Source organism: Corvus cornix, chromosome 2, assembly GCF_000738735.6.
Source record: "Corvus cornix cornix isolate S_Up_H32 chromosome 2, ASM73873v5, whole genome shotgun sequence".
Lineage (NCBI taxonomy): Eukaryota > Metazoa > Chordata > Aves > Passeriformes > Corvidae > Corvus > Corvus cornix.
The window spans coordinates 44567769-44593017 of record NC_046333.1 but is presented as its reverse complement, the minus strand read 5'-3'; the positions used below and the strand labels follow the sequence as shown (position 1 = coordinate 44593017).

The 25249-nt window shown below is 38.3% G+C and overlaps 1 protein-coding gene across 1 annotated transcript in view; it reads left to right on the top strand.

Moving 5' to 3' along the window:
* CHN2 (chimerin 2) overlaps positions 1 to 25249 on the top strand; it is a 159630-nt gene that overhangs the window by 59206 nt on the left and 75175 nt on the right. The window contains exons 2-3 of the mRNA XM_039571470.1: positions 7207 to 7245; positions 14609 to 14664. Coding sequence (XP_039427404.1) covers positions 7207 to 7245; positions 14609 to 14664 — 95 coding nt within the window. The remainder of the gene's footprint in view (positions 1 to 7206; positions 7246 to 14608; positions 14665 to 25249) is intronic.

The following is a 25249-nucleotide window of genomic DNA, read 5'->3' as shown; positions in this document are numbered from 1 at the left end:
ATTTTCATCAGCTCACTTAGATCCGTGTCAGCTTCTTGGACTTGCACTCTGGAAGAGCTTGTTTAATTCTATTTTCTGGGCCCTAAGGAAGACTAGACTCCTAAAGAGCATTTGAAAATTAGAACCGTACAGATACCCTTCTCTTTTACACTTCTGCTATTGCAATTGAGAACCCTGATTATTCTTTCTCAATTTCCAAATCTAAAATGGTATTTTCAGTGCTTTTAATTATCTTTAAATCTGTGCAGAATAGAAAGACAGATTTTTTAATTAATGAGATATTGCTCCAATCTGATGGTCATAGCTGGCTGAACACCACTCACCGACTGCAGAACATGGCTCTTTATGCTTTTGTTCTACAAGTTGAGCTGTGGATTTAAAAAATTAAAATCTCCTGTGATCTGTTGGAATACATCCCTAATAATTCACTTACTGCACAGTCATATTATATTTGATAGTTGGTAACTCTTCTAAATTATTAAATTTACCTATTTGCATGATCTTTCACCTGCATTTTAGTTAAACAGACAAGTGCATTAAACAAAATTAACCATGGGCTGACCACATGTCTATTAGTGGAAAGATACAGTTTTGAAATCTGAAGCAAAAGCAGGAGAGAGCACAATTTGGCATGACCCTGATTCGTAGAACTGGCTAAATGAGCTACCTTCACAGCAGTGGCTTGTAATAGCAAGTTTGTGGTAGGCAAAAGCAAAAGATACAAAATAGCTGTCAATTTATATAGTGGTTATTAAAAGCTTACTGTTTCAGCCTAATTGCTGTGCTAGAGAGAACTCCACCCCTTTTGTGAGCTTTTTTTGACATTTAAATTATACACTATTGCTGATTTTTAATTTTTTTTAAGAGAGAATAGCACAGTGGGAAGCTCCCATCATCTGAATTAATACACCAATTATAAACTCTGTTGCAAGTAAACAGTTTGATCATTTCTGTACCTTATGCTGAAAGCTAGAGTGCCTCATTAAGACAAGAACTGAAGTCTCATTCCATATTTTAGCTGTCCATGTACTTGTGATGAGAAAGTTCAGTGATAAAGCTGGCAACTGCTCACTCCTCCACAGGCAACTATTCGTTCTGAATGAAACATTAAACAGAGTTTTTGACATGCTGAAATGTTTCAACAGCTACATTGCTAATTATTAACTGCAAGAGAGTTAATTTTGCTCTTCACAGGAGCAGTGACTTTTCAGGAGTTAGAGTGGGGGACTCGTTTGACTCTATGATTATTCATGTCATTTGAAAGTGTGATTATTTGCAACTTTAAAAATAAGAATATTCTTTCTCACAGTGTGGTCAGATGTTCCTGTAAGGGTAGTTATATGTAATAGAAGTCATCATGATGTCCAAAGTGTATGCCAAATGAGTGCAATCAAACATAGAAAAACACACCAATTTAAAGTCATTTGCAAAATGACTGCAAAGTGACACAGTTGTGTATGTGTACATACTAATTGTTGAGAGGGCAAAATAAATTAAACCAGCCCTTCACCAGCACAAGATTAGCCAGTAGGGGATCAGCTAAGGGGAAAATGACTGTCTGTAAATGGTATTTATTAATCACAGAGTGGAAACTAAAGAATTGATCTATGTTTTATGTGTCAGAAAAGAACTGATACCGCTAAAGAAGCCCCCTTAATTACTCTTTCAGTTTAGTCTCCATCCACCAGTGTATGCCAAGGAACAACCCAGCTGGAGAACTGCTTGGCAGAAAAGGACTTGGGGGTTCTGGTGGACACCAGGTTGAAAATGAGGCAGCAATATATCCTTCCCTTGAAGATGGCTGATGGGATCCTGGGCTGCATTAGGAGCAGCACTGCCAGCAGGTCAAACGAGAGGTGATTCTTCCCCTCTGCTCAGCGCTGCTGAGGCCACTCCTTGGTTGCTGTGTCTACTGCTGGATTCTGCAGAGTGAGAGAGCTATGGACAGCACTTTCATGCTGGAGAGATTCTTATAAAGGACTGGAAAAGCTTTGCAGGGCTGGAGGATCTCTTAGGAAGGGCTGAGCGGGCTGGGACTGTTCAGCCTGGAGAAGAGAAGGCTCGGGGGAATCTTTTCAAAGTATAAATATCTAAAGAGAGAAGGCAAGGAGAACAAAGCTAGCTCTTTTCAGTGGTGCCCAGTGACATTACCAGTGCCGATGGGCACAAAAATGAAACACAGGAGGCTCTTAGAGCATCAGGAAACACCTCTTCACTGTGAGGGTGACCAGACACTAGCATGGGTCACCCAGTGGGGTTGTGGTGTCTCCATCCTTGGAGATGGACATGGTTATAGGTGGCCATGCTTCAGAAGGGGGTTTGGACCAGATGGCCTCCAGATGGAAGGTACCTTCCAACCCCAACCATTCTGTGGTTCTGTGATGGCCATCCACATTATAGTCAATTGAATAATAAAATTCTGTCTGCATGAAGAAAAATGTAAAAAACCCCACGTGTGTAAAGAGTGCAAACACTGTTTCTCTTTCACAGAAGCTTTTACTCAGCAGTTTTATGTTACTCTTCTATATATAATTACATATATAAAAATAAGAAAAATGTATTTAATAATATATGCTAACTTAATGTTTTGGAAACAAAGTAATAACTATGAAAGTGTACGTGGTAAACCTGTGAAAAAACTCGTTAAAGGAAATATACAGAGGACATTAAAATACTCATAATTATTAGTCTTGGTCCTAAAATAACAATGGAAGATTAAAAAAATTAGTAGCTAGACTTGTTCATCCGGTGAATCATTTATCTGCACACTGCCAGTAAACCAGTGGCTTCCAGACTGGCTTTTCCTCACACACAAGTGTCTTTCCTTGCACATGCAGGTCATAGTTTTAAAATTAGTTGTTACTGGAAAGGAAGTCCAAAATTCAGACAATGGTGGCAGAGAATCCAGGCTGAGGCAGTTCTTCCAAGGTGAACTACAAAATATTTTTTTATAATCCTTTAGTAGGAACAAAGGCAAAAAAGGGAAGATCTTTACTCTTTTTCCATAGAGACTATAAGAAATCAGCAAATAATGACAGCTCCCCTTTGGTAGCTGTCCTGCTGCTAGTCTTCTTAACTCTTCAGTGTCACAGGAATCACTAATACTTTTTAGCGTATCTAGAACTGGGCATGGCATATAGCTACAGTATGGATATTTATTACAGTTCTCCTTATGCCACTTTTAAGTGAGAAATATGTGATTCATGTGGTCTAATTCGTGGGCTTTCCTGTAAAAAAGTTTACGCTTTCCAGTGCGTTACTGGTCTTGGTAGTCAGAGGAATCACTTTGAACTTAGTTTCTTATTAGACCTGCTTTAACCAAGTCAGTCTCGGTGCTGGTAGCACAAACCCACACGTGTTGGCATTACATCATCATTTTCACAAAGTACAAGGAAGTAATAAAAACCAATTCTGTCATTCTAGTGTCTTTCACAACTACATCCAGAAAGGTGTCACTTTGGTACAGAGCCAGGCCCAGTGAAGAGCAAGGGTTGAAGTCCATGGATAACTTTACTTACTGTATAATTAATGTAAGACCATTTCTCAGAAATGGCTGAAGAATGGCTCTGAGTAATGCATTAACCCTTTACTGCCCATTATTGGCAGTAATACTGTATTCTGTCTTCATGTTTCCTGGAAAAAAAATTCTTATGTGGTTCTACTTTTTATCTGTCTGCTTAAAGCTCTGCCAACTTTTCAGTCCTCCCTTTGCTGTAGTCTTTCTATACTTAGCTTTAAGTGCTCCATCAGCTTTATGAGAGTATTTTTTCCTAAGATCCTTTTCATCCTCTCTGCTCTGCGAAGAGTAAAGCAAATAAAGTGAAAAAATAACCTGTTTTTACCTTACTCCCATTTTCCAGTTCCAAGTATCATTTTTGGTTTGACAATTTTCTCCAATATCTTTTCATGTCAATTTTGTGTTATGAGAAACCTTCTCAGAGCTGTAATATTCCTCAAGAGTCAGCATTCTGCTTTCCTTCTGCCTTTCTGTTTAGCATACAACTGACTTCTAGTACTTTTTTAGGTCTAATAAATATTCACTTTCTCAGCCAGTATGTTTCAAAGCTTTTCGTTAACAGTCTTGCCTGTAATATTATTTGTGGAAGTCTCTCATGCTTTTTTGCCAGTCCTAGTCTTTCCAGTAAGTTTTGCCAAGGTCATTTATGATACAGTATTGAGAAGACTCAAAATAATTTTTAAAATACCTGAATTGGACATTCTGTAATTCTTTTACAGTGACTCTTTCTTATGCTGACACTCAGAAAAATGTGTCACAAATGACCTTGGGATATTTTGTTGGGTTTTTCAGAACTGTTACTCATCTTGTGATCTGAGTTTCTCCTTTGACAACTGCTTTCAACCTTAGCTGGCATTTTTTCTGAAACTAGACAAGAAGTCACTGTAGGAAATATGAACCTTTCAAGAAAAGAGCAATAGGAAAGACCCTGTCTCATCACCTGAGAGTATCTCAGTGAGCCCTTTTCCCCACGCTGCCAGTCACGGTTTTGATAGTGATTGCGATCAAAGTTCATGTGAGGAATATCATTTCATGAGACATCAACGCAGGGCATTTGTCATTTGTGCCAAGTTGGATTGATTGATTGATTGATTTTTGTTAAGTGGCTCAAAACTGAGGTTCATTGTCCTTGCTGAGACCATTACTATGTGCAGATCTAAAGTACAAGCTGTATGAGTTGAGGTGTCCTGTAGCAACTGAGCCGACCACCCAAACTCGTATTCATGACTTCCGTGAGCCAGAACTGCTGTTTATAGTCCAGTCATGGAGAGTGGAGCACAATTTAATGAAAAGAGCTGTTGTGCAATACAGAGGAATAATAAAATATAGAAGAACAGAAATTTCAATGAGGGCAAATAGCAGTTATCAAATCTGCTCAGGCAGGATTTGCCTCTTTTGACCTTTTGATTTAAGAAGGGTTGAAGTTCACCCTAATCTAGTCAGCCAGGATGGGGGTCCCACGACTTTACCATACAAGGATGAGAGTTGCCTAAGCAGGGGCCTAGCAGCCTCCTGCCATGAAAGAAGAAAGAAGTTTCCATCTGGGTTGCATTAGACCTCTCTCTGGTCCTCAACCACGACCCTTGTCTCCAAGTTGTATTTAAACTAATTATTCTTTATTTCCATACAAATGGGTGCCATCAAACACATGATAGCTTGGCAATAAACTCTATTAATACTCTCACCTCTATGGCATTTTGTTCCCTGTGATTTAGGGATGTGCTTTCAGCTGAAGGGATCACAGAGGATGTAGCAGTACCTTGTAATGGTGAATGTGGAGCTGGTGACACGTGGGTTTCCTCTGAGTGTGCTATCTTTTAGAATTATTTTAGCTATTGAGGAATGGTTCTGTCCACTCTTTCCGGGGCTGACAGATTCATAACCGTGACAAATCAAATGCAATCATTGAGAGTTTTGTTTTATGACTTATCTCCTGGATGATTCTCCATCTCGGCTGCAGTGTTTCCTCACCATCAGTCTGTCTCCAGCTAATGAAGCACTTTACAGCCACTTGTAGATCAGCTTTCACTGTTGAATTTACTGGGCGCTTTTTAATTAATTTGGAAGACTAAAGTGACAACTGATACTTGTTGGTTTTTCATTGTTTCTCCCCCTATTACTTCTTTTTCTGAAGTCACAGTATAGATAATAACATATTTGCATTATTTCAGTGTTTCTTCTTTTGGAAAAATACAGTAAGTGAAGAAGGAAATTCAGAAATTCTCTTGCAGTAGCACAAAAGTATTGAGGGAAGAATTTAATACACAGTATTATGGTGTTGTGGTAAACTATATGTGAAGCGATAGATGTATGGGGGAAAAAAGAGTTACATACTACTGTTACAATTTGAGAAGAGAAAAAATTAGTTCTTGTATGAATAAATTTCATTTGTCTCATGAATAGCTTCATATAATTTAAAATAAGTCTTCTGCATAATGAACTTGCAGGCTAATTACTCTTGGATTGCCACAGCACGGTATAACTGTGTCAGTCTGGGAGCATTTTGAACTTTGTCAGTGCTGTGAGGTGGATTCAGCTGAAACTGAAACTGAATGGGTTTCCCAATCGATATATCTACAAATTGTTGCAGGGTGTTATTCCAGGCTGTAACTGTGATTGTTGCTAGATTTATCCTCTTTTAAAACAATAGAGTTAAAAGTGGCAGATGGTAGTTAGTGATTAACATTCCTATTAAACAGACTTTTTGCAGGAATATATTTAAAGTAGTTGTGTGTGTGTAAATAGACAGGGAGCATGAGCTATGCAACTATAATTGAATTAGATTAGCATAACTTAAGTAGAAGTTTAGTAAATAACAAACACCTTAATTAACCTGCACAGTATTGGCAAGTTAATGACTTAAAAGTGTTTGGCAGCGTGACAGTTCAGAGCCAAACTAGTACCCAGTACCCTACCCTTTGTCGCTGGTGTTGCTCCTTCTGTCCCATCTTGGCTTCTGCTGGGATTTCTGTAGGTTACAGCAATTGATTTTCTTGCAGAGAGCTGGAAACCTCCCCATGGAGTGGTCACTAACGAAAGACACCAACTCTTTGTGCGCCTTTAGTCAATAATGCTACAATAATGTAACTTGTTTGTAATGGCAGGTTTTGCAGTCTTTCCTTTTTCTATCTTTTTCACATTGTTTTTGTTGATTCAGCTTCTGGAAAATATGCCAATTACCTATGCTAGTGGGTTCAAGAAGTGTAATTGACTCTTGTTGAAACTGTCAGGTGTGTGCATCCGAGTCCAGCTTTAGCTGTGCATCTTTTTAGCCCCAGCGTTTGTAATTCATGGATGCTCATTCTTAAATCTTACTAGTGGGGTTAGAAGCCTGACTGAAAACCAGTAGTGATTTATCTGTTTATCATGCCAGGTAAAGCAAATAAATAATGTAGTTACCAGTCCAGTTAATTATTTTAAAAATACTGGTGAGTATTGCAGATTGGTAAAAAACTAATTTCTTTTACGTTTGAATAATTTGGGAAAAGCATGTTGGAGCTACAGGTGGTTGAAATTTGTATTCTTCTCTCACATAGCAAACTGTACTGTAAATAGGCTATCATCTCTCTTGGGAAAGAAATGTGAATTTTGCTGACAAGTAGAGGCCTCTCAGCAGAAATGTGCATGCTGACAGTTTGACCCAGTGGCCAAATGACTGATTTCTTTCCCCCTTTTTTTTTCTATTTTAGATGCTGAAGAATACCAGCCTCCAATATGGAAATCATACTGTGAGTATACAAGAAATTTGAATAATCTTAGTACCTTACCAAGGTGTCAGTCACTGTTAGGTCTTTTCTCTTTTTTTGTTTGGAAGGGAGACATAAATGTACTAGAGGCCTGCACAAATTATTGTATGGGACAGCAGCAAAACCTGAACTTTTATGGATTTCCATGGAGCAAGGACAGCAGGATTATGTGTGCCAGATTCCCTCCATTGCCTTAAAAGTGTGCAGCTCCTGGGTTTCATGGTTTCTCTGCTGATATTTTCAGGAAGGATTGCAGAGGTAGAGGTTGATGCTTTGTATGTTTACTAAAGGTCAGGCTTGAGAATACTTGTCTTTTTATATGGGTCACCAAATCACTTTAAGATAATAATATTTTTGATCCTTAGCAATAGAAGCTGATTTTTGAAGTGGAGGTTTAGAAGCTGGAGACAGCATTATCAGCTCTTTGAACCTTCCTGTCTGCCTTTAGAAAAATCATTTACATAGAGTGCAGTGCAGAAGTGCATATTTTATGCTCTTTTGCTTTGTTCCAAATGTATTTTCTAATAGAGTAGCACAGATCTAAGACAAAATATTGGCTTTTAAATCCCTTATTAAAGATGGCCTTTAAATTTCATCATTTTATTTTAAACCCTTCCTGGAACTTTAATAAGAATGTAGCTTTGGGTATAGAGAGTTGTTTTATTTTTTTGGTTTTCAGATATCCTAAGGAAAAATCATCTCTTTTATGGTGGCAAATTCAGTATAGTGCCATTACCAAAATGCAACTACAAAAAGACAATGATCACAGTAGCTACATGCATGTACATGTGTAATTTTAAAGACTGGAATAAACTTGTTGACTTCACTTATATGCACATTAAACTGTCTTGCTGACTTCAAAGACATCACCTCTGTGTTACCTGAGAATTACATTCTGCCCCAGAATGGACTGGGATTTTTTCAACCAAAATTTGAATATGCCATTAAATTACAGAACTTGCTTCTCAGAACACTGTTTTCTGGATACTTTGTTGTTGTTGTTGTAGTTGTTGTAATGTTTTGAGCATGTAAGAGAAATCTCCTAAAAAGTCAGCAAGAGTGTAGGACCACTCCAGCATACTTTGCTGACTACTTGAGAAGAAGCAGACAGTTGAGTGGTTTTTTTTAAAAGAGGAACCTGGCTTACTCAAAATCGATGAAAAGCTCCCATTGACTTTGAGAAGACTATAGCATTTCAGATGAGAGATATTTCCTTTTTAGCAGTAGGTTTTCATTAAAAAGTCAGGGAATGAGCACATAGCTTTATCTACCTGCTCTTAGTTGCCCAACTTGTGCAGCAGACAGATCACTGCATGAAGTGAAAAAGTTTGGTTGCTTTTATCGCATAGCTTACATCTAGTCCAAGGAAACATTTTTTTCAATGGAAAAAAAGACCCAACAAAAGCCAAAACAAAACCATAACAAATGAATAGTCTATGAATATATAATTTCCTATTATACTGTATGTAGGATGCCAATATTGTGGTAATGACAAAATCATGGCCTCAGCGTCTGAACTCCATGCATGAATGACCATGGAAAAAGTTACACAGCTACAAAATGCAGAAAATAGTTTAAGCTTAGAAAGATTTACTGCTGAGACTGCTTAGCCACAGATAGACATTTTCTTTGCAATGGTAGGTAATGTGTGCTTCTTTACTCAGCTAGAAAAATTCTGATCTGTGCTTCTTTACTCAGCTAGAAAAATTCTGATCTGGTAAATTAATTATAGAGGTTATGTCCAACAGTAGTGTTTGTCTATGATTCAATCTGCTGCCCTGTCTCATGACAGTTTTAACTTAGGTATATATTTCATGCTTAGCACTTTGTCTTTGCTGCCTATTTAACAATTATTTTCAATGTATTTTGCCTAGTAACTTTTAAGGTTTGCTAACATACTAGTAAGATACTTTGCATACAGTTTTGATTTCTTATTTTAAGTCCTGGATAAATTTAGGTGACTATGTTGCCTTTTATTGACATCATGATCAAGGCTTCAATCCTTCTAGCTTCTAAACAAGGGCAGATTTTCCTGTTTGTGCAGACAAAGTATCCAAATAAACAGTGTTGAACGTCTCCATGGTCAAATGCTGATCAAAGTGCAACAGTTTTCAGAACTTGAGCCTTACTATTTTGACATAATGTACAAATTTGTTTCAGCTATATTTGGAAAACATGGACACTTCTAATGCAGAAGATCCTCACTTGCTTATGAAGGTTTGTTAGAATTTCACATAGATTTTGCAGGTCATAAAGTTTTTCAGACTTCTTCTGATAGCCCTGGGACACAGACAATAAAAGAAATGGCCAGAATAATTTGTATTAACAGGAAAGAACCTGGGGAAAAGTTTGGAAAGTTTCTAGCAGCCAGCAGTCTCTAGGCAGTGGATTTGATAGCATTTTTACCTGAGAAGCAGATCAACAAACAACAGATTTCTTATATCATTCCAATAACAGATTCCTATTTGTAGTCTGCCATATGTTTACCACGAAAAATGGTATTTTGCTGTTTTACCATCATTGAGGTAGTACAGAAAGAAAGATAAGAATCACAGAATGTGGGTTGGCAGGGCTTCTGGGGTGAGCTGATCTGGCTTCCCACTTGAAGCACAACTTTTGTTGGCTGTAGAGCAGAACAGCCATGGCTTTGCATAGCTGAGTCCTGAAAACCTGCCAGGGTGGAGCCTCTGCCGCCTTTGTGGGTAACCTGCTCCAGTGCTGCACTGTCCTCTTAGGGGGGAACCTGCTTACTTTACCTGCTTCATGGGAGAAGTAGGCAATTTGTTTGACTGAAACAGCATAGTCCTTGGTTTCCAGCCTCAGCATGTATGTGCTTGAATTTTGAAGAGGTGTAAAACTGCTCTTTTCCTCCTTTTACTGCAGTTGAGATGGCATGTGCTGAGTCAGTCATGTGTCAATGCCACTTCAATGTTTGTTTGCATTATTCAAGATCATGTGTGTTGGTGGGAAGCAAAGTGGCAAGGCACTGAGCATCAGCTGATGCCATGCTTCAGCTCCTTACGAAGTTTCCCTGCCTTCTGTCCTTCATCAAATAATAGGCACAGTGTCCGAGACTCATTTTTGTTAGAAATTAAGTCTTTGTTTCAGCCAAGCACTTAGGTTCCTAATTAAGCATGTGAGTAATCCTGCAGAAATAGGACAGCTCATATTGTTCAAGCTCAGCACATGGATAAACTGCCTGACTGAGATGAGGCTGAGGAGGTAAAACTCAGGATCTCTGCGAAACATTCTGAGACAGAAGGCGGTATGTTTCCTTGCTGCTTTATAAAAACGATGATAGGAATTTTTCCTCTCCGCTGGAGCATCACTGAACACTCATCATAGGTGAGTTAAAGGAGAAAGCTTGAGGTCCTGACACACTGCAGAATTAAAAAAAAAAAAAAAAGTATGAAGAAATGGGTGATAGCCCTTCTTCCCTGGCAGAAAAAGAGTAAGTGTTGATTTTTGCGTGTCATCCCTTTGTTTCTTACGCAAATTGGATTTTGGAATTAGACAGTTCTTCCTAAAACATACTGTAGAATTTCCCTAGCTCAGCCCCTGAGACAAGACTCGTGCTCTAACGGGAACAAAAGAGAGAAAGATATATTCTAACCAGCTACTTTACATCTCAAAGAAATGTTCCTCAAGTAATTCAATAATAAATTAAAGTTTTGTTAACACTGTAAGTCCCAATGATTGTGATACTATGAATGCTGGCAAACTACCTGAAGTATGAAACTGATAAAGATGTTCAAGGGTCAAATAGAACCTACTGCATTTTCTGTTGCAGAGCTGCATTTTTGCCTAATATTTAATGTGTATTATTACTGTGCATTTCATTTGCATCTGATGCTGTTCTCTGAGCAATAATAATACATTTTCTTTTTGCATGCAATTGACTTTTTATAAGGTTAATTTTCTCAGGGCTAAAATAATAATGCATCATTATGTTCAAGTGTCATCTTTTCTATGATCACAGTGGGTTTGTCTGAACCTGCCTGTCAGTTCTAAATCCTGGAATAGACTGGGTCAGATGTCAATCACTGCTTGCCACTGCATTAAATTAGTGTATTTTTCTATTATTTCACCTAACCATAGTCTTATACATTGATTTCTGTTTTATGGTTTTCAGAGATGGGAAAATGAGGCAGAAAGGCAAGGATTGTTTGTCATTTGAGCAAGTAGTGAGAGATGTGCCTTCTGAATCTCTGACCATCCCCTGGACTGTGCTGGGGTCTTGGCAATGTCAGCCTCAGTGCGAGTGCCCAGCACTTTGGAAAAAGTGTATAATGAAATCAGGCAGAGCTGCAGGATGTTCAGCACTTCTGAAAATGAGGTCACTTAATGAGGTGTCTGTGCTCATTGGAACATAGCTGTAGGGCACATTTTTCTCAAGTCACCTTAGCCATAATACTGCACTGTATTCATAGCCCATTAGCAGGCTTTCTCGTAGCAATCATTTGAAGCAGAGACCTTTCTAAAGGAAAACACAGCTTTTGGTAGGGTCACACTGGCTTTGCTCCTTAATGCCTTAGTCTGTGAGATACTGCCTTCCTTGTTTTCCACTTAACTGAACTTCCACTGTCATTTTGCCTTCTCCATCCTTGCCTTGCTGTGTGTCTTTACTGGGCATCCTTGACAGCTGTGTGTCAGTCTGTCTGTCTCTTCCCTGTTGTTTGTCTCCCACTGAGTTGCTCGGTGTCCCTTACCACAGTGCCACTGTCGGTTTTCAGTCCTTTCTCTGCTCCCAATCTGTCTTCTCTCCCTCCATCTAATGGTTCTGTATCTCCCTCCAGTTGTTCCAATGGTTTGTCTTTCTGTCAGTTTAATGACTATCAATTTAAAGCTAATATGACCAAATCTGAATTTTTTATCATTCAGGGGAAACCATTTCCCATTCATGACATTTTCTGTGATTACCACCATTCACAATCTTGATCGTGCTTGGATCATTTTCTCATCCAGCACATTTAGCATATAATTTGTAATTATTTATTTGTATAGTGATAATCTTACTATGTTTTCTTCTGATGTATTTCTAAATCAGATATGTTTCTCAGTTCATATTATTGTGCTGATTAATTACCCGCCTCTCTCTGAGAATGACAGCAACCTTTCCCAGTCTATTCAAAATACAGTTGTTAAGATGATTTGTCTTCCTTGCACTCATCATGAGTCCTTGCACTGATTTATCCCACTACATCCTATAAGCATCCATTTTTTTGTGTTTGCTTTCAGGTCTTTCATGTCTGTATCTGCCCTTTCCTGTTAATCATTCCTTCCTTTGTTTTGTGAAATGCTGACTCTTCTCCCCACCATTTCTTCTTCGGTGTTATCAGCCTCAGAGATCCTTTTGGTCATGTTAGAGAGCTCTTTGCTTTTTTCATTTCTCAAAAATGTAGCACATCACAAAGATAGGCTTTCTGTGTGTTCTTCAGACCAACTTGTTTTGCATCACTCTTCTCAAAGTTGTCTTAGAAACAGCTCCACTAGCTTAATTTGCTGTGTCAGTCAATGTTTAAGAGATTTGATTATTGAAAAATAGAATTTTTATGAAGTATGATTTTTCAATTAAAATTCAAATTAATTAATTGGGGAAATAGATAATTTACTTTAAATGAGAAGCTATCATATTCTTGCTATGTTTTGAATCCTTAGAGTTCCTTCTCTCCACTGGAAATGGGGGGAAGGAAAAAGTTGTTATTTTCCTATTGGATGTGTTTAGTATTAACATCAGGAACTTGCTCAATCAGTGGTTATGCTGATTTCAGACATTCAGAACTTAATTCTAAAGTTATTATATTTGGCTTTAGAATAGTCAGAGGTTTAAAAAACAATCAGTAATTTTTGAACATAATTTTCATGCACTGTTTGACACTTTATTCAAACACACAAGTCATTTGATCAAAGAAGAGTAGAAGTCTTTGAATCTTAGTAACATAATTACAAGACGTAAGAAAGACCATATTTATCATCGAGTTATCAAAATATTATCAAGTTACCATAAATCTTGTGCAAAAGTAGCAGGAGATCTGACAGTGCTGAATGATGCAGAGTAAATACAAAGCCTTAGTATAAATGTAGAGCTGGATCACATCCATATGCCTTAAAATTGGTAGGGAATATAAGAAATCATGAGCTGTCTTTCTGTGCCCCTCCAAGGAACCAGGGATGAAGGTTGGGTCGGGAAAAGAAGAGGTTATGGGCTTTTCCACTTTGACGTGAGCAGAAAGCAGGAGCCCCCAAAGCTTCCACATCCCATCAAGTTTGTGTGACAAATGTGGGTGCAAGCTGAGGATTTCCCCACTTTCCAGATTTCATTGCTTCTAGCCCCATTTAAAGAGAAGGTGCAGAAGGTGCAAAAAGGTGCTGAGGGCTAACACCTACCTTTTTGATTCACTTTCTGCAACAGGGCTTCTGTGTTTATCAAGCCTAGAGACATTTCTGTTCCTCCCATAATCTACCACCTTTCAGGGCATAATTCTCAGCTTCACTAACATTGTGAATAAATGTGTCCTGGAAACTCAGTCTTTTAAAAAAATTCATAGACACGACATGATCTTTCCAAATACAAGAAGGTCAGCATACAGAAGGCCTCTCTCGAGGGAGGCAATCCAAACCTCTGGGATTTTTACTGGAGTTACAGAGAGACAGTCTGTCTGTGCTGGAATTGATTACTGTCATTGCATGTCAGCTTCTTCTCACGACTCTGGAGTGGAAGGGAGGGAGAGGATCTCATTAAATACATGCAGTGAAGAGTCTGGGGGCCAGGCAGCAAGTACCCCTAGCCTCTGGTCTCTCTCCTGCAGCCCTCAGAACATTTGCAAAATTGATCCAGGGCCATTCGAATAGGGCATAATTGCTCTAAAGGAATGTTTGCTTGCTCCTCAGTAGTTGCCAGCAAATCTTGAAATAAATTACGAGATTGTGATGAACCCATTCACAGGCACTGAACTTTTTCTCGGCCTATCCAAAAACTGCTGGTGTTACTGGAAACAATCTGTTCTTGGGTTGTTACAGCATGGTATATGCAAAAGTGTGGGGTTCTATCCTGAGACAGACCTAATAAATGTTTCTGGCTAGTCTTCCCTGGTATAGAAACGTAAAAACCCATTGAAAAGGATAATACTTGTAACAGTTTAAAGCACTGATCACTTGAGTTTGTTTGCCGGTCCACAACCAATTTTCATATAAATGACTTAGACACACTGAAATACCTCATTTTGCTGTCATTTTCTTTACATTTGCATTTTTCTCTGCAGCCCCTGGCTAAAAAGACTCATCTGAATAAAAGTTTGTGTATGTTGCCATCTTCTAATGATGTGTACATTTTTGTGTTTGACAGTGTATCAATTGCAACAAGAGGCACCACGTCCCAAGAGAATCATCTGTCCTCGGGAGGTCAGTTCTTTTGCTCTACCTCGTTATATCTGATAAATTCTCAGCAGCATATGATTACCAAAAAATCTTTTGTGCAGTCTGTGGGTATTACTTGCTTTAACTTTTCTATGCCATTATTTTATATAATTATTTTTCTTAATTTTGATTAATTAAAGCTGGATAATATTTTCTAATTAGGAATGGCATCCTCATTCCACCATTGGAAGAACCTTCATTAGACAAGTACTTATTAATCATTGTTTAGTGTGCTTTTCTGTGTAGTACCTAAAGTTTTGAGTTTCCTTGTCAAAATGAAGGTGTATTTTTCTTCCTGCATCTGCATAATAATGTCTATGTGGTATGTTTCAACATGATACACATAGCTTCAGTTTGTTGAATGCTTCCTGCCAGGTGCTGTCTTCAAGTTAAAATACTGAAATGGTAGCCAGAAAGCTCTGTTCTCTCACAGAAACTTTGAAGATTATAGAATATTTAGAAATATGCAAGGCTGCAGGTTTGGCTGAGTCATCTTGTCCCCCCATTTTCTTTTTCTGTATTTCTCCATTCTTACTTTAGTATGTCAGTTCATCCACCTGCATGGCATAATAGTAACAGCAAACACGTAGATGTCTCTGCTCAATCAATAAGACTGCGATAGCTTTATCTTCTATAATGTCAGGGACAAATTTTGTGCAAATAGACATGTAATACTAGCAGTAGAAATGCTAAACACATGAAGTGATTGCACAGGGTGTAAAAGATGACATTCAGGAAGATAGAAGCTGTGGCTCATCAGTGTGATATATAGCTCTACTCCCAGACATCATCCTGAGCTCTGTCCTGCTTCCCACACTGTGTGCCCATGCAAGTGAGTCCTAGCATCTGTCAAACATTAACATACTGTCTCAAAACACTTCTGTGTGTGGCAGGAGGTTTTGTAGCAAGGCACAGGTACTTTCCTGGCTTTGTGAAGAAAACCCATTGCAAAGCCAGGAACTGAGTATGGTTTACCTGAGTCTACCCAGGGCCTTAACTAAAAGAGCACTGCATTTTTCTCTTAAGTGCCTTCTACCAGTTGCAGGGCAGGGAGAGCAGGCTCTTGGCCTCAGACTGGAACTCTTCAAGTCCTGTCAGTTTGGGATGGTCCCAAGACATATACACAGGATGCTAAGAAGGACGAGTAAAACACCAGAATGGGTGAACCCTTGTGTCATCCTTTCCCCCTGTCAAAGACGAGGCTTGGGGAGAAGAAGCGTGTGCCAGCCCTCTGGGACTTCAGTGCACATGTGCTGACAGGTTCTACCAAGACCTTCCTCTCTGAAATCCTCATGCAAACCAAAGGACAGTTAGGTCTCTGTGGCTGGTATTCTTTAAAGAAGAGGACAGTAAGGTTTTTACTGAATTAATATAACGTTAACAGGTATCAAACTAGTCATGGTATAGTTAAAAATATGAAGTTTTTAAGGTAAAAAATTAAGGTAAACAATTCAGTTTCTTCCAGCACAGCCTTAGAGGAGCTTCTTTCTTTTTTTGAGATAATAGTTTATCTATTTTACCTATTTCATATTGAAACTACTTTGAGGAAGAACTTGTCTTTAGAAAACCTGATTAATAACCACTGAATGCTTAGGAATCCATGTCTACAATAGGAACTCATCTTTCTTGGATTACAAGTTAATCTGCATAAATTTAATCCAAAATAAATCATGCTAACTCAAATTTAAGTGTTTTCTATTTTGCCATCATGAGAGAAAATTTGAATCAAAGTAAAATAGTCAAAGTGTGGTAGCAATTGTATTCTTGTTCTAGAAACAAGATTATCTACACAAGGGGCATGAATGCACAGCTGTGAACTCCTTATCAGTGTGCTGTATTGAACTTACTTCCTTGAACTCAAGAACACGTAATGTACAGCTGGAGTTACCCTTTTTACCTGATGTTTGAAGACAATACATATTTAGTGCCGATTCAGGTCACTTCCAAAGATTTGCAGGAAGAAGTTAAGATCATATTAATTAAATAAATACATAATTGACAAAGCAGGACATAACAAAATAAGTAAAATATGTCTGTTCTGCATAATCTGGGTTTTGTTCTGACTAATGAACCATTTTCAGCTGCTCACTTCATAGACTGCGGAGTCCTATTTTGAGTTTTTTGGATTTTTGTTTTAAGTTAGTTAAAAAGCTGAAAACAGAGAGGCTTTATTTAGGGTTAGGTATATAGAGCAGTATGAATTCCCACAAACATGATCTTTGGTTCTTGTTACTCGGATTTTGAATCCTTGTGTAGCTCAGTTCTATGTGTTCACAGCCTGATTGCCAGAAACACAGATTCTCTGACCCAAGAGCCAAAAAACCACTATGACACTGCTGATGTGCTTTATTTTTTTACATATAGTTGGGGAGGTGGGGCAGATGGGATGTCCTGATACCTAGAAGATGGCAACATATACAAATACGTGGTTCATATTATCAGTTTATATTATGAAGTAGAACTACATAGTGGTTTTACAGAGCATCACAGATTATTTTAGAGAGGAAATTCAGGACTCTGTTCCTATGGCACCTATTAGCTTTTTCTTAGCACACAGTCTGTAAGGTGGGTGTATTGGGGCTGTTTTTCTCGAATCTAGCTTGATTTCAGTGTCATCTGATGATTTTACAGGCTTGCTTCACTAAAGCTTGTGTTTTATTAATCCTGAGTTTGCCAGTTACATAGAAAGATCTCAAAATTGAATTTTGTGTTGTTTGTGAAAATACATTAATTGGAAATATAATAATTGTTTAGTACATGACATGATGCTTATCCAGCATCTGAAGAGAAGGTGTCAGGAGGATGTGTGGCTGATGGAAAAGATTTGTCTCTCCATGTGCATATTACGGGAAGTGGACTTTGCTGAGGGTGTTTCCATGTGTAATTTAGTATTCAAACTAATTCTAACAAATATAAAAATTGCAAGTAATTTGAAGTCCTTCATGCTTTTGGGAAGACGTCTTTCATTATTGGCAAATTCTACACTGTTTGCAAGGAAATTGAAGCGTCTGCTGCAAACCGAATCTGTGACAACAACACATAAACAAGGATTGGGGGTTGGTTTTTTTTCTCTCACCATTCAGCGTTTTCATCATTCCTCCATCTTTTCCATTGCCATCTTTCACATTCTCTACAATCATTTGCTCTTCCATTACTTTTCTGTTGCTCCATAGTCACAGGGGCTTTAGCCTCAGATCTATGCAGTTTTACCATCTAATTTGTGCAGATTTCTTGATAAACTATACGCTAGAAATCACCTCTCCTGATATGTAAACCACCAGACTAAAAGCTGGGACTGTAAATAAAACATGAAAGTTTATATCTTTGTGTCTTTGAGCTTTGGTATCATGATTTTCCTTTTCTTCTTTTGGTTGCATAAATATCTTGTCAGCAAAAGCAGGTTATTCCTGCAATGGGAATCATATTGAATGAACTGTTTGGGCTTCAGGTATCCAACATCTTTTAATTAATCACCACAGGCAGTGGACTAGTGTGAATATCCTACCTTCCCAATAACATTGGATTTCTGCCAATATCCTCATTTGTAACCATATTCCTTCCAGCAGTGTTTTAATGATTTAGCTTTTAAATAGAAAAAGTTCCATTTAAAAGCTCTATTCAGCTGGAGGAGTAACTTTTAAATATTGAGTGGTGTGGTGATCGGCACCAAAGAATCAGATCCGTGTTGCGGGGAAGTCACATTATAAAGTGTCTTTTAGGGTTTTTTCTACAGAAATGCTTATGAAAAAATTACATTCTCAGAAAATAACTCAAGCTTTCAACTTCCTTGTTTTATTCAAAAGGAACTTGTCAAATGAGTCTTAATCTTAAGAAGTATTTCAGGAGTAGATATTCGAAGTTAAAGAATCTTTTAAAGAAATGGAGGCTTTAACAAAGTAAAAAAATTAAGAAAGTATGGTGACATTACTTTGGACTATTTTTGGTTAAACAATAGGCATATTCAACATTTTTTCGAAGAGGGGATGAGTCTTACTCATGAGTTCTTGGATTATTTGTGTATAAATATTCATACCTGTGAATGGTATTCCCATTCTATTCCAAGAAAGCCTTAATTGCTGATAGCAATTTTTGAGGCTGGTGAATTTGTCTGCATTAGACCTTCCACATTCCTAACAGTGCCTTGGCCAAGCCAGTGTCAGCAGCATTGAGAAACTTGTCTAAATTTCCCTAGTGTAGACAAAGCCTTAGAGCCCTAACTTATATTATTATGTAGAAAAATGTCAGTTAATTGCCTTCCTTGCTGTTCTGAATTCCAAATAGGTTGTGTCAGAAGCTATAGACATTATTGTCTCTGCCTTTAAAGCATAAAAATCATGGTTTCTTGACTAAAAACAAATATGATTACAAAAGGGAGACTGTTCTCTGAAAAAAAAATCCCTTTTTCTTTTTGCTTAAGTCATTGTAAGAGATTAAAATAATGATGGCATATTACAGTGTACTGCTGAGAGTCTTAAACCATCCAGAGGGTCAGAAACTGTTTTGACCCTCTGGGTATCCATTACCTACATTTATCAAAACAAGTCTGTAGACAGTGGCATTTCATAGAGCAGAACTGTTGAAATGGTCACAAGCAGGTTTGTAAAGCTGTTGCCCTCTTGTGCATTACAAGCTGCAAATATGCAAGATTATTATACATCTCCAAAACTGAACTGTTGGAAATTACTCTTTGCTCAGTTCTCCTCAAAGTTTCTTCTGAAGCTGAGATTCAAGCTAAGAACAATGCAATTAGAAGAGTATCATTTAAACAACTGCAATATTAAAAAACTGGTTACTTTTATCAGTCCTTCTTTCAGATACAACAATACCTTAAATTTGTACATTAGGAAAAGCTTGTGATTAGGCAAGCTTGAGCAAGGTTGTTAAAATTCAGCCTTAGTAAGATATTTGCATAGTTTATCTGACTGGATAATAAGTATTTAATCCTTGCAATAAGTCTTCCATGAATTCCCTTATTCTGCTCACTTAGTGACCTTTACAAGCTGAATATTTCCTCTTTCCTTTTGCCCTCATCTTTCTAAGAACAATTTCCATACTGTGGTAAAGTACTAGAGAGCTGTAATAGGGCATTGAAATTGGCCATAAAATTGGTGGTAAATAATGTGAGTAAATGGGAATTTTCATGGCACTTGTTCAAATCACTCTGCTGCAAAAAGTCAGACACTGCCATGAGGTGTCTTTTACTGTCAGTCCTGAGAGCTTATCTGAGATAATTCAGAATATTATATTATCTTTCCCTTAGAAAGAAACCTCAGAACACACACAGTGACACACCAAGAGACCCCATTAGCCAGCAATTAAGTGAAAATGAGCAGAATAGTGCTGAAAACTGTTTTCATTAATGAAAATGTTTGTACATGTAAGACTTAATGGAGCCTATATTTTCAAATTCTTATAATATTGCTGATGCTTTAATTGTGTTTTTATAATCCTCTTTATGATAGAAACAAAAAGAAACAAAGAGGACACAGCAGTAGTCTGTGGGTTGCAAATGAAGCTAAAGAGCAATTTTGAACAGACATTGACAAGAGGAGGAAAGTTCTTCAGCTGAAATCCACAGCAAGGAACTAGGAAGCCTGGCTGCACTGGTGGTGGCTGAGAAGAGTAGAAGGCCAGGAAGGGTGCTCAGTTAAACTGGTGCAGATGGCCTGTGGAATGTAAACTATATTTTATCCAGCATCCCTCTAAACTGACTACCTGCAGGCTTTTCTACATAAATTTAAAATGTGGGTTTAAAATCTTACAGTAAAATGTCATTTTTCTGTAGTATCTCCATAATGAATTTTGCCCCACAGAGTGCCTGTGGTTCACAGCTGAAGGAAAAGAAAGAAGGGAGGCTGGAATATTGCTTGCCCAAAATTCCCTTATACTCATCATATCAGAGAAATTTGCAGGTGTTTTTTTCCAAGGCATTTTAATGACTGTCAGGAAATCTCATCTCTAGTAGAGTCCATGAGTCTTGCAGTCTCACTCTGCTACAATAGTAAGGTGGTGGAGCACTCAGACGAAGCCACATCATTCTCATTTTAACAGTCCATTGACTACTGAATGGAGGAGAAAGCTTCCTAATTATTCTGCAGGCATGATAGTAAATATTTCATTTAAGTAGTTACAGCTAAACAAAACTAGAAGAGGTTTATCTGTTTCACTTGAATTTCCTCAGTTTTGATTTGCTAATGGTCTAGGTTATGATTTGCAAATTAGACCAGTGTTCATCTTCATCAGAGGAATATGGTATGAATCAGTTGGTGCATTTATTGATCACTGTGAAATGGGAAAGTTAAAACCATCTTTTTAGAAGACATGATGGCAAGCTCTGACTTGTTTGATGAGCACAAACTGTAGGTAGCTGTCTTTATGGACTGATGAACATGCTAATTATCCTTCTGGGTTTGCTTGAAATATTTGCTCCTTTCCATCTCTCCTTGGAAGTGGGTGATGTGCATGTGTCTGTGTTTGTGATTTTGCTATTCTCCTAGATTTTTATTCTCTTTTATCCTTGTTACATATCACTCTTTTAAGCTGGTTCTTTTTATTTAGACATAGTGTTGAATATAAGAAGTTTTCAAGCCAAAATACATGAAAGCCTCTTTCATATTTTGACCTAAAGTTTATCAATAAGCCCACATGCAGGTGAAAAAGCTATGTGCTTGTGCAGATTTACACACCTGTTCCAATTCAGGCCAGTATTCCTTTGTGTGTGGTTAAGTAATGTCCAGAAGGGGGTCTCGCTGTCTGTGCTCTCTGATTGATACTTTTTGTCCGGTATCTTTTTTCAAATTTCAAGATGAGGAACTGTCCTGGTTTAACCCCAGCCAGCCGAGCCCCACACGGCTGCTCAGTCACTGCTCCACCAGTGGGATCAGGGAAAGAATCAGAAGGGTAAAAAGTAGAAAGTTCATGGGTTGAGACGTCTTAATAGTGAAAGCAAAAGCTGCACAGACAAGCAAAGCAAAACAAGGAATTAATTCACTGCTTTCCGTGGGCAGGGAGGTGTTCAACCATCCCCAGGAGGGCAGGGCCCCATCATGGGTAATGGTTACTAGAGAAGACAAATGCCATCACTCCAAATGTTTCCCCCTTCCTCCTTCTCTCCACTTTATATACTGAGCATGATGCCACATGGTCTGGAATATCCCTTTGGTCAGTTGGGATCAGCTGTTCTGTCTGTGTTTTCTCCCAGTTTCCCATGCACCCCAGTCCCCTCACCAGCATTACAGTATGAAAAGCAGAAAAGGCCTTGGCTCTGTGTAAACCCTGCTCAGAAATAACAAAAACATCTCTGTGTTATCAGCTTTCATCATAAATCCAAAACACGGCCTCATACCAGCCACTGTGAAGAAAATTAACTCTACCCCAGTTAAAACCAGGAACTCAGAGTATTGAGCAATTGATGAATTTGTATTTCCTAATATGAATAAATACAGAAACTTTGCCCATCTCTCTGTCTTACTTCCTGTACTTCCTGTACATATATGTATATAGTAGCTACAGACAAGAATGATTGAATCAGCCAGTTACACACATCTTTTTGGAACTGTGCACTGTTGTGGCATGCGTCATATGAATGTTTCAGTGCTTCTCACTTGTTACAGAAGGATCCAGAGCACTGATGTGGCTTACTGCATTTATCTGCTGCTGCTGGGGATATTTTTCTTCCCATTTAAATGACTCAACACAGCATTCTTGAAAAAAAGGAGCATCGTTTAAATGCTGTATTCAAATTTTTCATCTTGCACTCAGGGTAACATCAATATTCCTTTTACATTTAATGATGCCCTTACTGAGTGAATGGAAGCTGCATAACAAAATAGATGACTCCTGCTTTTGCTGTTGAAATTGTTTGAACCTGACCCTGTCTCCCCTGACTGTTTAGCAGAAGCTTTCTTGATTAAGATTTATTTCATTTTATTTTAGCTCATGTTCAGGAGACCATTATTTTCTTTATTAGGTGAGAAAGTATTTTGATTTTATTTTCTTATTCAATCTTGATCTTTTCTGTTAGAGCTGAGTATATACAGAAATATATTCTGGTTTAGTAGCAGTAGTGATGTCCATGTTGGGAGAGATTTTTGTTACCTCCTGGAGTTTATAGTGTTTTGTCTGGTGTATTGATTATTGGCTGCTAGTCAGTTTGCTCAAGGTCATAGAAGGGAAAAAAACCTGAGTTAAAAATACCCTCAGAAAGGATGGCTTAAAGCAGCTCTTTTGAAAGTTTGGTACAAGCAAATAAGTAAACAAGTAAATTAAATTATTTGAATATCATTTGTCTTTAAAAATGGTAGAAATAACCTTGACTGAGTGGAAATCAACCTGCAATAAGTGCCACAGTAACAGTCACATCTGCTGAGCTTCCTGTGTTTCTTTGCTCTGTGTTATCCTTCTGCAAAAGAATCACTGCATTTTACCTTCTCCTTAGGTTGCAGCACGCCATCAGAGCAGAGATGTTGTGCAGCTTTGAAAAGCAGTTAAGAAAAGCATTCTTTGTGCTCTTCACTTTTATCTTACATTCTTTTACATTCTGCATAATGGTGACGACCACTCCTACCTTCTCCCTGGTGCAGTAAATTTTTCCACTGAATTATTTTGTTAGAAGATACCAAACACAGTTTGGCACTTCGTTATGACAATGGATTTAAACTGGCTTCTGTTATTTAGTTTAGTGGTGACAAGTTTATCACGTGAAGGCTTGTTTTTCTCCTCCAGAACAGTTCACTTGGTGCACTGCCTTCTCAGTGCTGCCTTCTCTCCTGAGAGCCTCATAGAGGTGGGCAGAGTATTATTGTGGTTTTATATGTGATTTGTACAGCCTGCTCAAGTCTTCTCCCTGCTTATCCCTATCTCCTGAGAACAGTCCAGGCAGAGATGAGGAATAGGCTGGACTGTGCTACCTTGGGGCCAGAAGAAACTCAAGATGTTGTCATTCCTATGTCAAGAAGATAGGTTTGCAAATCCATTTATTAAAGCCTTGAAAAAGGCTTCATGAGGATTTCTTGACTGCCTCTGCTTATTTATTCAGTGTTTAATTATTTTTAACATTTTCCTAAGTTCTATCTTCTTTTTAGCAGTTTAAGCCTATTTCTTTTTGTTACATCTAGTCAGCGCACAGACAACAAATTCATTTCCTCTGGAAAGCAGCCTTTTTTGTACCTGTCTGCTACAGCCCCTCTCTATCTTCTGCTCTTTAGGCCAGTCTTTCTTCATGTCTTTTCACGGTTGCTAAATCCCTGCTCACTCCATTTATTTGCTCCAGGCCTTCTTGAGACGTGGTGCTGAACCCACAGTCAGTATTCCATCTAGAGGCTTTCTGAGTGGACACTGCAAGGAGAGGATTATTCTAAGGTGTCTTGTCGGCTGCATTCCTGGGTTTGTACCTCAGTGTGGCATTCTGGGTTTGGCAGTTTTTGCTACAGACAGCATCAAGTGATTCAAGTTCATTTATTGATCTGTAACGATGGCAGGATCCTTTTCTGCAGAGATCTGTCTAGTCATTGGCCCTCTGGTGCTTTGAATGGATTTGACATCTTGCTCCCAGCTACTTTCTTGGAGGCACTATAATCCCTCGCTGTCTCGTGGCTGAATGTGCATCCCTCAAGTGGCCATAACGCTGGCGTCTCCATGACTCTGTGACTGAATGACAAAAGGAGATGCACACTTTCCAAACTATTCATGTCACCTTTCTCTCTGGACAGCCTCTGAGACATGGGCAGTGCGGGTGGAATATGTCCTGGGGACTTGGGCATTGCCGGTTTCTTTCTGAGGAATGCCTTTGCTCCTCACTCACCACACAATCAAAGTACAGGAACATACTCATGACATTACACGTGCTGGATAGGCTTGTCATATGAAGCCTGTTGGATCAGTCATGCTGAGTGACATTGACTGAAAATCTTAAGGGAGAAGACCATCTTTTTATTGTGTAGGTACACTTTAAGTTCCATAACTGGCCTGTCTGTGGCTGGGAACTAGGCATGTTGCGTTGCTGCTACTCCTAATGACAAAATTAGCAACAGACTTTATGCTGTGAAACATTTTTGCAAAACCAAGAGTTGTTTCTCTTTGAAAACATTGGTGCCAGAGAGCCTGATAAGATAATAGAAAAAAAAGTGGTTAAAAGGTACAAAAAAAACCCACCTTAGATAAATATTCCCCTTCCAAAAGAATGTTCTCCCAATTTAAATTGTTTAAGAATCATTGACATGAAATAATTTGTCCTATTTGGAGAGAATTTTAGATATGCTAATTGATCTAAGTAGGATTTTCCTTAAAAAATTTGGAGGCAAAAAGAAAGGTTTTATAGGAGTAATGAAATACAGCATAGCTTTCCTTCATTCCATGTAATGAGGCCTTGCAATTTCCCTTAATCCGTTTTGGTTGTTGATTGTAGGTACAAAGTTTGCATTGGGCTTATGATAAATCTGCCAAAAGCTGAACAATACAGACAATAAACTCCTTTTCTTTACAGTCTTTTACTGGGCTTGTCTTGAAAGCTTCTCTCCTATTTCTCTTTATGTCAAACTGAGCTGAAAAACATATTTATATCCAGTCAACC